The 15,838-nt window shown below is 50.1% G+C and overlaps 1 protein-coding gene across 7 annotated transcripts in view; it reads left to right on the top strand.

Moving 5' to 3' along the window:
* The first annotated feature begins 7,325 nt into the window (after positions 1–7,325).
* TTC7B (tetratricopeptide repeat domain 7B) overlaps positions 7,326–15,838 on the top strand; it is a 233,233-nt gene continuing 224,720 nt past the window's right edge. For 5 of the 7 annotated variants that reach the window (XM_040478003.1, XM_040478000.1, XM_040477996.1 and 2 more), the window contains exons 1-2: positions 7,327–7,500; positions 13,766–13,934. In XM_040478003.1, the coding sequence (XP_040333937.1) occupies positions 7,351–7,500; positions 13,766–13,934 (319 nt within the window). In that variant the 5' untranslated portion in view covers positions 7,327–7,350. Of the gene's footprint in view, positions 7,501–13,765; positions 13,935–15,838 lie in introns of all 7 variants that reach the window. The other 2 variants (XM_040477997.1, XM_040477995.1) reach the window with 1 other exon arrangement.

The raw sequence follows: 15,838 nt of genomic DNA, 5'->3' as shown, positions 1-15,838 counted from the left end.
AGGCTGGGAGGAGGGGGCAGTCACCTGAAGTGGCAAAGGCCACACAGCGCCTCCCTCCTTGGGGGAATCAGGGAAGCCAAGGCCGCCTGGGCATCGAGCAGGGCCAGCCGCCAGGCTTCGGGGATTGTCTGTTTGCAGATGAAGCTCAGCACAGGGCTCTCGCCCGGGGCCGATTCCCCATCTGCTTCTCAGTGAGGGTCCCCAGGAGCAGTCTCTGTTCAGCTTCAGGCTTTATCTCTACCTAAGTCCCTGGGAAGCTGGTTTCTGCAGCCTCACTTAAACCCTGAAAAATACCCGTGGGAAAGGTGGAAACCAGCCCCGAGCACCCCTGAGTCCCTCCTCACCCTGGTCACCTGACAGTCCTGGCAGGCCGAGCAGGAAGGGATTTAGGAACGGCCCTCGCAGCCCTGCGGCAGAAGGGTGAAATGGCTTGGCCAGCGTCACATGGCTGCTTGGGAGGGAAGCTGGGTCCTCTTATGCTGGATGCTGATGTCCACACGGTTCGTGCCTGACGCGCCGGGGTAACGGCGCAGGTAGACGGCCTGGCTTCAGAATTCCAGCTCCAGGACTGACTGGCCCTGTGACCTTTGGCACATGGCTTCACCTCTTGTGCCTGGTCCCCCATCCGTGAGGATAGAGGTTGAGAATAGGTCCTAGTGAGGTTTGGAGGACTAACGGGGTGATGTGATATCTCAGCGCGCGGCACGGCATTTAGTAAGAGCCCAGCATGGCTTGTCTAGTAAGATTATACAACATTCTTGTCGTCCTACTAGATCGCAGGCCTCTTGAGCACAGGGATTGTGTCCCCTAGAGCTTTCTGGCCTCCTAGATGCAACATAACCATTCTGGGAGATAGCAAGTCCAAAATGAATGGCAATGACAGTAATCGTAACTCACATCTATTCAGTACCTGCTCTGTACTCTGTGCATTACACCCACGTCTAATCCTCGCCGTTGCCAGGTGAGGAAACTAAGGCTCAGAGAGGTTAGGTAAATTGCCCAGAGCCGCTCAGCTAAGTAAGCTAGGGAGCCGACGTTAAGCCTGGGGCTGCCTGAGGCCAGAGCCCTGTCTTCCACGTTGTACTCCTAGGCTTTTCCATTTTGGAAAGTACACCCTTGGTCCCACTATGCAGTCCTGCTGTGCTCCCTGCAGGGTGGGATGGCCGGCTGTGCCCTACCCTGTGCCTGGTGAGTGTGAGTAGGCAAGTGAGTGGGGAGAGATACTTAGATTTAAGTATTTCATGAGGCGGAATCCTCATGTAAGGGTTCCTTGTTCCAGTGGTGCAGCCAGAAACTCTCAAGGCAATTACAGAGCTCACCTTGTCTGCTCCCCACTTTTCAGGGACCACTTTTCTCTGTTGTCCCACGTCCAATGTTGTGAAAATTGTTTTTTCACATATTTTGTCTTGTGTTTATGGTTATTTGTTTTTTTCACTTGAGAGGGAGAGCGAGAGAGTGCATGTGCACATGCAGGGGAGGGGCAGAGAGAGAGAGAGAGAGAGAGAGAGAGAGAGAGAGAGAGAATCTTAAGCAGGCTCCACCCTCAAAGCAGAGCCTGACATGGGGCTCGATTCCATGACCCTGGGATCATGACCTGAGCTGAAATCAAGAGTCGGATGCTCAACTGACTGAGCCACCCAGGCACCCTGTATTTGTGGTTATTTTATACAGGAGGGTAAATCTGTTCCATCTTGGCTGGAAGCGAAAGTCTGTTTTTAACTTTTTATTCTCTTTTATTTCATACTTAATTCTTTAATCCAGCTGGAATTAATTTTCTTGCATGCCCTGAGGTGCCGTTTTTTTTTTTCCCTTGTGCCTCACTTTCCTAGCATGTAGCTGGACATGCTATGGGCAGTAACAACTGGCTAGGTGACATCTGTGTCCTTTGTCACTCGTGGCCTCTGAATTGGGGACCCAGGGGTCCTTGACAAGAGCCGGCAGCGCCGGCTGAGGATGGAACCTCGCAGCCTCCGTAGAACTTCTCCAGCGTGAGTTCATAGCATGGTTTTCAGATCTTTGCCCTCCTGGTTGGGAGAGTGAGTGGTAGAGAAGTCACCTTTTTGGAAGGAGAGAAAAGGAAACATAATTTGCCTGGGCGATTCCCTGGAGCCTGAACAATTTTAAAGTTTCACAAATTATTTTGCAGCCGCTACGTTCATTTCAGATTCTCAATTTGCAGCCGCTCTTTGCTCAGAGTGCGCGGCTCCTTTGGGAACTGAGGAGCTGATCCCCGCCGACCTGGCAGGAAATCCCAACTCTTCCCCTCTTCCCCTCTCTGCCCTTCATGGTTCGGCTCTTGGAGTTCCCCGAACAACGGGGCTGTGCCATGCCTTTGCACGTTCTGTTTCTTCTGCTTGTGAACACGTACCTGTAACATTGCTGGTGAAGGCTTTGTCTCCTCCTCTTCCTCCAGTCCAGGACTGTGCACGTCTCCAGTACCGCTGCGTCGTGTGGAGCTTCAATGAGGGAAGGGTCCGTGTCTCCTCACTCTGAGCAAGGCCTCTTCCTCTCAGTGAACCTTTCCCAGGGCCCGTCCGGTGTTTCTGTTAGAGCTGGGCTCCCTCCACAGCTTGGCAACAAGACTGGTGTGTTCCTCCATTATCCGGAGATCGATACGCTAAAAGTCTGTAAATCCTACAAAGCACTAAGGTGGTAGCTTTATACGTCTCTTTATGTCGTCCTTTGTTTAAATATTTTTGCAAGCCTAGGATATACAAGCCGTGAAATGGGAGAGGTGGGACGTCGGGGCATTCTACCAAAGCCCTCAGTTGGGTTCTGTGGAAATTCCTTTTAGACGTGAGGGACCCTGGGAATGAGTATTGTTCGGTGAGGTGTTCTCAGATAGCCATTCTCAACTGAAAGCCTGTTTGGTGGTCGGGAGATCTAGTCAGGATAGCAGTTTGGCCACTGTAACTAAGGTCCGAGTGACAGTGACCAAACAACAAGAGCCAAGTGGAAGTTAATGTTTCTGTCTCACGCAGTGATTGATCATAAGCGGTCTAGGGCTTGGTGGCAGTTCACGCGTGTTGGAGACCGAGGTTCCTCATGTTGTGCTGCTCTGTGGTCCTCAGTAGATGGCTTCCATCTGGAGGGTTAGAATGGATGCGCCATTTCCCAGCAGCGCGGACTCTTTCCAGCTATTGGGGTAGGGCGAGGAGGAACCGGAGGGTGAGCTCACTTCCTGTGGGGCCAGCAGAGAAGCTGCATGCGGCACTCTGTTCACATCCCACTGACCACAACTTAGCATCCAGCCCCCAGGGAGCCCGGGAAGTAGTCTCTACCTTGACAGCTATGGGCATGGATAAAACTCAGGGACTCTAATACTAAAGGAAAAAGGGGAGAATGAATATTTGGGGACAGTTGGCAGATTCTGCCACAGGCAGGACCAGACCTAACACCGGAGGGTGTAGTCCAAGTGCCTTGGCCTACCATTGAGTTACTTCACCGTTTATTGAACGCTGGCTCTGTGCCAGACATTACGCTTGGTTGGCCCTGAGACTGAAAACAAGTGACATAGAGATTCTTCCTTCAGGCCTCTCATTTCAGTGTGGAAGGGGCAGATAAGTAAAGGCCTAGGCTGGCGTGCTTGAGGTTCCTGGTGGCAGCCGGGGGTGGCGTGGGATAGGGCACGTGCGGGGAGAGATGAGCAGTGCCCAAAAGATCAGTAGGTGTTTATCAAGGAGCGGTGGATGTGTTCTCCACATTCCGAGTCATCCCAGAGGCGTGGAGGAGGTTCACTGGGCCCACGTGTGGAGAACTTGGCCGGAACCTGTTTTCCACGGAGATGGGGCTCAGCGGGGAGAGGGGAACCGTTAGTCCCGTGTTTTGCTCCCCGCTTGAGTCTCCGTTCTTGCCCTCCCGCTCGCCCACACCCTCTTCTCCGGCCACTTGGTCCGGTGCGCCTTCCTTGCCTTTGCACCTTCCTTGTGCTCTGCTGTTCCCTCAGCCTGGTTTGTCCTTCCCTGTGCTATTTGCCAGTCCAGATCCTACTCATCCTGTAGGGTCTAGTTGAGCGGCATGGCAGGCCACGCCACAGCATGTCCCTCCCCGAGAATGCATTAGCTCCCATCCACGGTCTCGCTGTGGTCACAGTATCCTTCCCGTTTTATACATGGAGGCTGGTGCTTCAAGAGGGTGAGCAACGTGCCCCTGGTCGCACAACTAGAAAGAGGTGGCAGACAGCAGAGGGCCCGATCAGCTGTCCTTCCTGCTTGCTGGCCTAGCGATTCTGCTGGGGACGGCCATTTCAGCTGTAGGTCAGGGGAGCCCGCAGTGGGGAGTTAATCGGAGTGGGGAAAAATGCGGAGCGAGGAATCCTCAGTTCACACGTACAGTGGGACTTTCTTAAAATTGCTCCCCCCGCCCCCCCAGAACACTGAGGTTAAATCCTAGAACCCCAGTCCCAACGTGACAAACTGGGATTTATATCTATAACTCTGAATCTAACGTTATCTTAGCTTTTGGAAATTTAAAATCTACAGAAAAGAAAGTCCATGTATATGAATAGTCTCACCCCAGAAATAACCATTGTTCCTGTCCCATCATATATACTTCCAGTGTTTAAAGAAGACTCGTACTTTCTCCTAATATTAAGGTAAAACACTTCTGCTCAATGAAAACAATTCAAACTACACAGAGTTAAAAAATTACCCCAAATCCTATCATGCAGAAATTTTTATTACTCATTCTTAAGAGATACTCATTCTAGACATGTTTTTAGGAAAACAGAATAAAGGTAAGCAGGCAGACTTTTATGAAGAGTGATCGCACTCTCCTGTCCAACGTCACAGCCATCAGCCACGGGCAGCTTCTGACCACTTGAAAGGTGGCTGGTTAGAATTGAGATGTGCCATATGTGCGAAGTACCCATGAGATTTGGAAAGCTTTTTTTTAAAATTCATTTTTATTTACTAATTTTTTTTTTAAATAAGCTCTGCGCCCAACGTGGGGCTCGAACTCACGCCCCAGAGATCAGACTCACATGCTCCACCACCTGAGCCATCCAGGAGCCCCTAGATTTGGAAAACAATGCAAAGAAAGAACATAAAACTATGCCAGTAGTTAAAAAATATGGATTGCTTGTTCAACTGATAATATTTTAGATATATTGAGTTAGATAAAAGATATTATCAAAATTAATTATTTCACCTGTTTCTTTTTCCTTTGTTACAATGGCGACTGCAACTTTTAAAATAACGTGTGGCTTGTACACAGGTCTTGGACGCAGCCGTTCTCGATTTGAAAAATAAAGTATTAATAAGTACTCATGGGAAAAAAGAAACAAAAGTGAATCTCAGGGAATTGTTGAACTCCAGATAAATGCTTCGGCACACGGCATCACTTCCTAAAAGAGTTCAATCAACTCTTCAAAAGACTGGAGTCGTGTGTGTGTGTGTGTGTGTGTGTGTGTGTGTGTGTGTGTTTTCTTTAAGCCTATATTACCGTGTTTTGAAAGATGGTGCCCTAAAGCTCCTCCCAATTTTGACATATTGTCATTTTTGCACTGTGTTTAAAGCAGTCACAGTCTGTTCTTTAACTGTAATTCTTGTAGGCACCTAGTATCCTGTAGGTTAATGTGTGGACCCTCCCTGTCAGGCCTTTGCCCACATATCCTTCATCCCTCAGTCCCGAGTTTCTTTATTAGCTGGATTTCATTCTCAAGAATGTGCACTTGGGCTACGCTTTGTGTCCCTGTGCCTTCTGTAGACGTGGCTTCACTGTCTTCGGTTCAGGATACTTCTGTGGATCTTGCCTGATCTTCCCCCTCATCTTGTAGGTGATTTGCTTTTTCTTCTTGGACACTTACAGAATTTTTGTGTTCAGTCACTTATCTCAGCCCTGTTCTGTTGTTGCTCGGCTTATCCTAGGACCCTCGGTCTCTCTCTAAGAGACTATTTTAGGCTTCCTGGTGCACAGACAGAGGCACTGCTGAGAACTTTAGATTTGGCAGATCTGGGTCACTGACCACAGGACTTGGGAAGGCTCTCGTTCCAGCTTGCAGCCTTCAGTGGACCTACCACCCAGAATCTCAGCGGGTCCTCTGTGATTTTTTTTTCTTGAGTTAATTTTAGATTACCTAAACAATAGGCAAATCTGTTCTCCTTTCTGGGACTGGAATGTTAAAGGTAAAACTGAAGTCCATTTTGACCCTTTACTCCAGTTGAGGTCCTTGCCGCTCTGCATCCCGGTGGTAACCACGGTCATGGATTGGAGATATATCCTTCCAGACCTGTTTTGTCGCTCTTACATCTTGATACAATTGCATCCTGTCCCATGACAGCAGAAATACGTCATGCTCAGGCTGGTGTATGAATTGTTCTGGGTTTATTCAGAACATCTAGATGTGCGGATCCCAAAGTGCTACTTCTGGAGTGAGCTCTTCATTCTAATTAACAAGCCAGCACGGATATTAGCAGAATTGCAACCATAAGTAGTATACTCTTAGGGGTAAAACCTGCATCTAGACATTCCCAGCTGTCAGTGTCTATATAGCTTCGACTTTTAGGCAGAAACAGACTGCATGCAACTCAGGTGTTTTTGATACAACTCGTTTTAAGAATCTGACTGTAGGGGCGCCTGGGTGGCTCAGTCGGTTAAGCGTCTGACTTCGGCTCAGGTCATGATCTCATGGTTGGTGAGTTCGAGCCCCGCGTCGGGCTCTGTGCTGACAGCTCAGAGCCTGGAGCCTGCTTTCGATTCTGTGTCTCCTTCTCTCTCTGCCCCTCCCCCACTTGTGCTTTGTCCTCTCTGTCTCTCAAAAATAAATAAATGTAAAAAAAATAATAATAAAAAAATGACTGTAGAAGATATTCTGCCAGCTCACCTCCGCGTTATAAGGCCATAGAACACAACAGGACTAGGAGATTTCACCGCATTGCTCTTGGAAAATACATAGTATTGTTTTATAAAGATCATGCTGAAAAATATCGTAAGACAACTTTGTGTTTTCCTACTGAATTTGGGCTCTCTCTGTTAACATATATCAAGTCTTTCTAGATTCAATCAATGTGTGACAAAGGAATGAGCTACCACCTGTCTGAGTACAAACTCTGGAACATTCTTTTTTTTTAATGTTTATTTATTTTTGAGAGAGAGCATGAGTCGTGGAGGGGCAGAGCAGGGATGGACAGAGGATCTGAAGAGGGCTCTGCGATGACAGCCACCCGGATGTCCCTGGAACATTCTTATTAATGAACAGAATTCACCATAAGATGGTGCCTCCTTGGACTCCATCTAAGGTTATGAAGTTCCAGAAGGGCCTTGCTGGGGGCACGGTGCAAGGGTGTGGTGGTCTTGAAGTCCTTGGGGGGCCTTCCCACTTAGCCTCTCGCTTTGTTCTCTGCAGATGACATGGCAGAGCTCCTCCTTGGGGAGTCGAAGCTGGAGCAGTACCTGAAGGAACACCCCCTACGGCAGGGGGCCAGTCCCCGAGGCCCCAGGCCCCAGCTGACCGAGGTCCGCAAGCATCTGACCGCCGCCCTGGACCGGGGGAACCTGAAGGTACTGTGGGTGCCCGAGATGCGGGGGGCGGAGGGGTGATGCTGGGCCCGCCCCGCTCCGGGCAGTGAGCAGTTACGAGGAGCCGGGCAGGTGGGGAGCACGTCTGTACCCTGCCGTGGCTTCTGGGAAGCAGGCCGACCCGCTGCGCGATTGCTGTGCCGGACCCACGGCTGGCTGACCACCGTGGGGGGCCTTCCGGCTCCTAGGGGCCTCTCTGGTGATTCTTCAACGACACATTATCCTCAAGCATCATCTGCCCCAGGTGCTTGGATAAGCTGCCGTCTGAGGCCCAGAGCTCAACCTGCCACCTTGGCCCACTGTAGGGAGGAGAGGAGTTGATCAGGAGTGCCCTTTACCGCCAGTTCCTGCCCGAGACATGCATGTCCTGAGAACTGTGTGGGGCCCCTGCTGGTGACCGCAGGCCTGGTACCTTGGTGTGGGAAGGAGACAGGACAGGAACTGCCCTCTGCCTGAGCAATGACCTGTTCCTCACGGCACAGAAACCTGAAGTGCTACCCTTGCTGTCCGCCTGCTCTGTCTTCTGGTCTCTGCACCCAGCTTGCCCTCTCCCTCTCACCAAAGTCCTTTCTTGCTTCCTTTGAATCTCCCTTCATCTGGATTTCGCTCCCCCTCCTCCCTCCCCACCGTTACCTCGCTTGCGGGGCTCTGCACACCCCGTGGCCCCGAAGGCTGGCTCTTATCGCTTCTGCAGGCTGCTGCCCGTACCTAGCCCCTTCCCATCATCTTCTCTAGCCGCCGTTGTGCTCTTGTGCCCCTCTCACTGTTATCACAGCTCCAGAACTTTTTCATCATCGCAAAGTGAAACTCTACGCATTACCCTCTAACTCTCCGTTCCCCCCTCTCCCCGCTCCTGGCAACCCCCATTCTGCTTTCTGTCTCTATGATATTACCTGCTCCAGATCCGTTATAGAAGTGGAATTGTATAGTATTCATTTTTTTTATGACTTGCTTATTTTATTAATATTATGTCCTTGAGGTTCATCCATGTCGTAGCACGTATCAGAATTTCCTTCCCTTTTAAGGCTGAATAATACTCTGCTGTGTGTTTAAGCTGCGTTGTGTTTATTCATCCATCAATCGGTGGACACTGATGTTGCTTTTACCTTTTGGTAGTTTGAATAATGCTGATATAAACATGGGTTTACAGATATCTCTTCAAGATCTTGCTTTCAATTCTTTTGGGCATATACCCAGAAGTGGGATTGCTGAATCATATGCTAATTCTATGTTTAATTTTTTGAGGAACCTCCATACTGTTACACTGTTTTCCCCAGCAGCTGCACTATTTTACATTTTACATTCTCACCAACACTGAGTTCCAATTTCACAACATTCTTGCCAGCATTTTGTATTTGTGTGTGTGTGTGTGTGTGTGTGTGTGTGTGTGTGTGTGTGTGTGTTGTTTCTGGATAGTAGCCATCCTAATACTTTTGAGGTGGTATCTCATTATGGTTTTGATTTGTATTTCCCTAATGATCAGTGATGTTGAGCATCTTGTCATGTGCTCATTGGCCATCTGTAGGTCTCTGGAGAAATATCTATTCAAGTGCCTTGGCCAGCTTTTATTCAGGTTGGGTTTTTGTTGTTGTTGAGTTGTATCTCTTTGCTTGTGACCTGGATGATTTCTCTTTCCCTTTTCTTTTTAAAAAAAAATTTTTTTTTCAACGTTTACTTATTTTTGGGACAGAGAGAGACAGAGCATGAACGGGGGAGGGGCAGAGAGAGAGGGAGACACAGAATCGGAAACAGGCTCCACGCTCTGAGCCATCAGTCCAGAGCCCGACGCGGGGCTCGAACTCACGGACTGCGAGATCGTGACCTGGCTGAAGTCGGACGCTCAACCGACTGCGCCACCCAGGCGCCCCTCTTTCCCTTTTCTTTACTTCCTGTCTCCAAATCCTCTGGGACTTTACTCTCCTGTTTGTGCACATCCCCTCCCCCCCACCCCAAGAGGCCATGTTTTCCTCGACTTTACCTTCTGTATCTGTTTTGGAAACCTGTGCCTATTCCCAAATTGCTGTGTGACCCCAAGGAGATCATTTCCCTCCCTGGGGCTTAGCTTCTCTTGGTTTGAAAGGGGTGGGCTGTTGGAGGGGTGAGCTTGGACCCTCCCAGCTCCAGTATATTCCAAGCCTGCAAGCTTTCATTCTGAGATGTCCTTCCTCCCTGTTATCTGATCACCTCCTTGGCCCCGGAGCAGTTGAGGGCGTGGGCAGCATTAGAATACGTGAGTGTTAGTGTTCATCAGTTATGTGGCTGCAGGCTTCTGGAAACCCTGGCAGAAAGCCTCCTTTCAAAATGGCCTTTGTGTATGTCTGTCTCCAGTGGACATAGCCCCAGGCCCCTCACAGGCTGGCTTGAGAGCATTCACTTTAACATAGGAAGTTCAGTTTACTAAGCACTTGGTGCTGCAGGTGGGGCTTTAAAAACACATGTTCTCTCTTTCCTTGTTGCTTTCCAGGGGCCACGATACACTTTTCTTCCAAGTCAGCTCATGATACTAGCAGGTGTTCATCAGTACGAAGGGGTAGAAGGACAGTGGACACGAGGGGCCACGCTTCACAGTGGCAGCCGTCAGATTCAAGCACTACTCCAAGAGGATGTGGCTGTGTGTTAGGGGAGAAAGGCTGAGGATCCCGCTCCGGGCCTGACATCTGGCTAGTTTCTTTCCCCTCTTCCAGACCCCTAACTTCATGGTGAAAAGTTGACCTTTTGTGTTACCAGGTGCTGCTGGGTTTTGCTCTCCACCCTCTACAACCCAGTGTAGTGGTAAGAACACGGAATTTCAAGTTAGAATGCCTGAGTTTGTGTTCCAGTTCTGGATTTATAAGCTGTGTGACTCGGCAAAGTTACTTAACCTCTCTGAGCTTCACGCTGCTCATCTGTAAGCATATAGTTAGCTCAGGGTTGTTTTGAGGCCCGGACGTGGAAGTTCTTTCACAGCCACACAGCACCAGGGACCTGTCATTTGTTGCTGTTTTACTGGTTCTACCTGGAGGAATGTTCTCCTCCTACTATTTTGTTGCTTCCTCTACCCTATACAGAGTGTTCCAGAGTCACACAACTTTTGTACGGGAAACTTCCTCTCTTCTTGACCTTACGTCGGTTTGTCTCCTGGTTGGGAGCTTGCTAAAGCCCAGTGCAGACAAGGTACCCACAAAACACACGTGCACTGAGGCAGGAAGGACCAACCAGAGCAAGAAGGCGATGTGGCGTGGCGGAAAGAGCCTGACCTGGGAGTCAGGAGCCCTGCTTCTGACTCAGGTCAAGAGAACTGTGTTTATCAAGGGCAAGGCCACGCCCGAACACCATGGGGGAGGTGCTCTCCGTCCACCTGCGGCCGATTGGACTCACCCAGCAAGGCTGTTCCCTGCATCTAAACTGTGCCTTTCTGCTTGTAATTCTCTTCAGGCTCCTAGATCTTTTCCATCTGGCCTCGTAGTCTACTTTTCTTTTCGGAAAAAAAAAAAACAAAAAAAAACACAAAACTTACACTTTTTTCAAGCTGAATATTAAAAATCTTTTTCTGTTGGTAAAAAATACAAAACACAAAATTTAGCGTTATAGCCATTTTTAAGTATACAGTTTCAGTGGCATGGAGTGCATTCACACTGTTGTGCAACCGTCTCCACCAGCCATCTCCAGAACCTTTTCATTGTCCCAGGATGAAGCGCTAAGCCTCTTAGACACCAGCTTCCGCCGCCCCTCCCCCTTGCTTTTAAGCCAGTGGTCTCGGTGCCGGAGGGCTTGAGGTAGGAAGGAAGACGCAGCCTAGTCGTCCAGGAAGCCTTTCCTCTGGGTGGAGAACCCAGCGATGGGTGCTTTGTCATCGCTGTTTTTCTCTTAAGTCTGCTTTGATTTCTGCGTTTGCAGATGTAATTCTAATTTCTTGCATTGGTGCCCCCCCCCGACTGCCCCCACTTAAAACTCTTTTGTTCCCTTTTTTTTTTAATTTTTTTTAACGTTTATTTTTGAGACAGAGAGATACAGAGCATGAATAGGGGAGGGTCAGAGCGAGAGGGAGACACAGAATCCGAAGCAGGCTCCAGGCTCCGAGCTGTCAGCACAGAGCCTGACTCGGGGCTCGAACTCACAGACCGTGAGATCATGACCTGAGCCGAAGTCAGACGCTCAACCGACGGAGCCACCCAGGCGCCCCTAGAGCATGACACTCTTGATCTCAGGGTTGTGGGTTCAAGCCCCACATTGGGCGTGGAGCCTACTTAAAAAAGAATAATAGTGAACTTAAATGAAAAAGAAACCCCTTTGTTCCCTTCACTTCCTGTGCCCATTTTGCCATCTCTCCAGTGCTGCCTGTTGCCCCTGTTCCCTTTCGAGAAATAACGTTATGATTTCACTTATATGTGGAATCTAAAAAACAACAAATGAGTAAACAGATAAACAAAAAGTAGAAACAGACTCATAAATACTGAGAACAAACTGATGGGTGCCAGAGGGGAGGGGAGGGAGAGGTGGGTAAAATTGGGTGAAGGGGAGCGGGAGATACAAGCTTCCAGTTTTGGACTGAAGAAGTCATGGGGGTAAAAGGCACAGCCTAAGGAACACATTAATGGTATCCTAAGAGCATCCTCTGGTGACAGACGGTAGTTACACTTGTGGTGAGCACAGCCTAGCTTACGGAGTTGTCCAATCACCATGTTATACACTGGAAACTAATGTAACATTGTGTGCCAACTGTACTCGAAGAAAAAAGAAAGAAATGCCTGGAAGCTGAGCATGCTGGCAGACAGCTGCTTTGCCATGCTCTGGCAGGTGACCTGTGCATTGCCCACCCCCTCCCAGCTGCCCAGCTGCAGGCTGCGGGACAGTGCAGCTTCCTGGAGAGCTCCTGTATGCTGGCAAAGCTAGCCTGGCGTAGCTTGGGTTCCAGGGAGAAGGCCTGCGCCAGGGTATAAATCTGCTTCCTTCTATAGATGGCTGGGTCGTCTCTTCTTTTCCTGCTGAGGAGCGGTGGCCTGGAAGTAGGGCAGGGGATGAGGTGGGTGTGGACTGGGGGAGCCAAGTGCTCCTGCCAGGAGAGGAACGAGGGCCCTTGCAGCCTCTGTGGAGGGGACCAGGGCTCAGTCACCTTGACAAGGAGAATGGCTCAGTGGGAAAAGTTTGCCCCTGGAAAGAAAAGTCCTGAGTTTTGCACTAATTTGTTTATTATTATTTTAAAATGTTTATTTATTTATTTTGGCGCGGGGAGAGAGAGAGAGAGAAAGAGAGAGAGAGAGAGAGAGAGAACGCATGCACATGCACGGGGGTAGGGGCAGAGAGACGGAGAGAGAGAATCCTAGGCAGGCCCCGCGTTGTCAGCACAGAGCCTGACATAGGGCTTGATCCCATGAACTGTGGGATCATGACCTGAGCCAAAATCAAGAGTCAGACGCTTAACCAACTGAGTCACCCAGGTGCCCTGCACCAATTTAGAAAGCCTCTCTCCTGGAGTCCTTTGGGTTACGGTCTTGTGGCATACCCCCTGTGCAATGGGCAGGACCTACCCGGATGTCCTTTTTAGAGACAGGTGCTTGTATGTTTTTGTTCATAAAGTGTCCCTTCCATTCTGGGCCCAGCATAGCCAAGCACAGGGGCCGGAGGGGAGCCTCAGTGTTCTGTTCTGTTTTGTTTTGTTTTGTTTTGTTTTGTTTTGTTTTGTTTTACAGCAGCTTTATTGAAATGTAATTCATGTGCCATATAATTCTCCCATTTAAAATGTCCAATTCAGTGGGGTTTTTTGGTATATTCAGAGACTCGTGCAGTCATTACCCTCAGTTTAGAACATTTTCAACACCCCCCAAAATAAACCCGTACCCATTAGCAGTCACCTGCCATCCTCCCACCCACCGGCCCCAGGCAAACGGTAACCTACCTCCTGCCTCTATAGGTTTGACCATTCAGGCCATTTCATATAAATAGAAGCATTAAATATGTAGCCATTTGTGATTGGCTTTTTCACTTGCCGTAAGGTTTCTGAGGTTCATCTGTGTTGTGGGCCAGTACTTCATTTCTCACTCTGGCTGAGGATTATTCCACTGCGAGGCTAGCCCACATTTTCCTTATCCGTTCCTCAGTCGATGGGCATTTGGGTTGTTTCCACTTCGGGGCCGTCGTGCTGTGCACGTTCAAGTGTGGGTTCTGTGTAGAGAGCCTCAAGGCTTTGCAGCAGCAGGTGGAGGGCCCCCGAGGGAGCGTGACTCAGAGCATCGTCGGAAAACGTTTCTCTCTCTCCTTTTCCTTCTAGTCAGAGTTCCTACAAGAATCCAGTCTGATCATGGCCAAGTTGAATTACGTGGAAGGAGATTATAAGGAGGCTCTCAACATCTATGCCCGGGGGGGCCTCGATGATCTGCCGCTGACCGCCGTCCCTCCTTACAGGCTGCGCCTGATTGCGGAAGCCTACGCTACCAAAGGTGAGCCCGCGCCTTCCCTCCCCGGAGGCCGTCCCCCGGGGCCACGCTGCCCTGCGTGGAGCCTGCAGGCCGACCCGTGCCCTGGACTGGCAGTCCCCAGCAAGGCCTCGGGGTGGAGCCCACCACATGCATTGCATAGTTCAGGCCCAGCCACACTCTGCTTCCTCGGAGCCTCCGGTCTGCAGTTCTCACCAAAACAAGGAAAGGCCAAACACGGAAAGGGTGCTGATAACTAATCTGCAAGGAAAGCAGGGGTTTATGGGGTAATGGGGATCCTGCACAGCACATGCAGGGAGTCTTGTCATAGGGCCACGTGGCCACGTGGCTGACCAGTCGTATTCATTGATGCCACCTCTAGGCTAATTAAGGCTGATCGGTCCCTGCGGATGGCCATCCCTGGCACAGTCAGTCATCCAGTGTTTAGCTGTGTGCCTGGGGGCTGTGGGGGTAGAAGCAAGTATAAATCACCCCAGTTGCCAGGAAGGAGTTTGTAACCAAATGTGTGAGAATGCAGTCTCAGAGAGGGAAAAATGCCAGAGGCAGGACACATACATTATTTGACCTTTCCAAGCTGCTACTTCCTCATCTGTGTAATGGGTATGATCATATTCGCTTCACAGATGTATTCTAAGGATTCAGTCAAATAATGTATGCAGAGCACCACAGTACCTGGCCTAGGAAGTGCTTATTAAATAACATTTTAAAAGATCAGCCCCGGGGCGCCTGGGTGGCGCAGTCGGTTAAGCGTCCGACTTCAGCCAGGTCACGATCTCGCGGTCTGTGAGTTCGAGCCCTGCGTCGGGCTCTGGGCTGATGGCTCGGAGCCTGGAGCCTGTTTCCGATTCTGTGTCTCCCTCTCTCTCTGCCCCTCCCCCGTTCATGCTCTGTCTCTCTCTGTCCCAAAAATAAATAAAAAACGTTGAAAAAAAAATTAAAAAAAAAAAAAAAAAAAGATCAGCCCCAAACAAGGCAGCAAATGGTAAAAGTCGGGCACGGCTAACAGCTTTTTGGAGACAACAGAGGTCGCACGGACCCGCAGGGCCAGGAAGGCTTCCTGGAGGAGGAGGGACACTTTGAATTCCAAAGGCCTTGGGAGGAAAGGGACCATTTGAAGCTGCTCCTCTCCCTCCTGCCACCTACCGTCCAAACCGTGCATGTGATGGACTGTGGCTGGGCTCAGGGGCCACCAGAACGGCGGCGAGCCGGTCACGTGTGTGCTGCTGGCTGTCTGACTGGTTGTCCTATGCGATATTAAAGACCTGGCCCGAGGCACACTTATGAGCTTTGTGACAGGGGTGACATAGTCACCCAGTTCCCTGGGGAGCCTCGAGTGGTGCCAGGTTCATCTACTTAATCTTCTCTACATCCGTGGGGGCTGGGAAAGGATGCCGTCTGTCTGGCCAGGGCGTTTGGTGGTTTGCTGCCCGCTTCTTCGTGGTGCCCACTCCGTCACCTCACATCACCTCACGTGGCTTAGCTCATGGGAGCTCGTGTGTGATTTGGGGCCAGGAACGATATTCTCCAGTGAGAGCAGAGCTTCCTCTGGCAGTTTCCAGTCACCTGGGGGCTGGTGGATTTAGCCAGGGGTGTTTGCTAGCTGGGGGTGGGGGATGGCTCTGAGGCCTGCTTCGCAGCAACAGCTCAGGTCCTCGCATTGGCTCCAAGACAGGCTGGGGGGGCAGACCATCTGCAGGTGGCACTGCCAGCAGAGACTCGTGGCTGCAGGTGGACAAGGAGGACAGAAGACTTGGTCCCTGAGTTGCCCTGGGTGACATGTGGTGAGCAGTGGGCCCCTAGCCATGGTGCTGAGGTACTTGGCTCTTTTTAAAAAAAAATTTTTTTTAATGTTTATTTATTTGTGTGTGTGTGTGTGTGTGTGTGTGTGTGTGTGTGTGTGTGAGAGA

Source organism: Herpailurus yagouaroundi, unplaced genomic scaffold, assembly GCF_014898765.1.
Source record: "Herpailurus yagouaroundi ecotype Mexico unplaced genomic scaffold, PumYag 141, whole genome shotgun sequence".
In the NCBI taxonomy this organism is placed as follows: domain Eukaryota; kingdom Metazoa; phylum Chordata; class Mammalia; order Carnivora; family Felidae; genus Herpailurus; species Herpailurus yagouaroundi.
The sequence above is the reverse complement of the archived record's forward strand: the minus strand, read 5'-3'. Positions and strand labels throughout refer to the sequence as shown.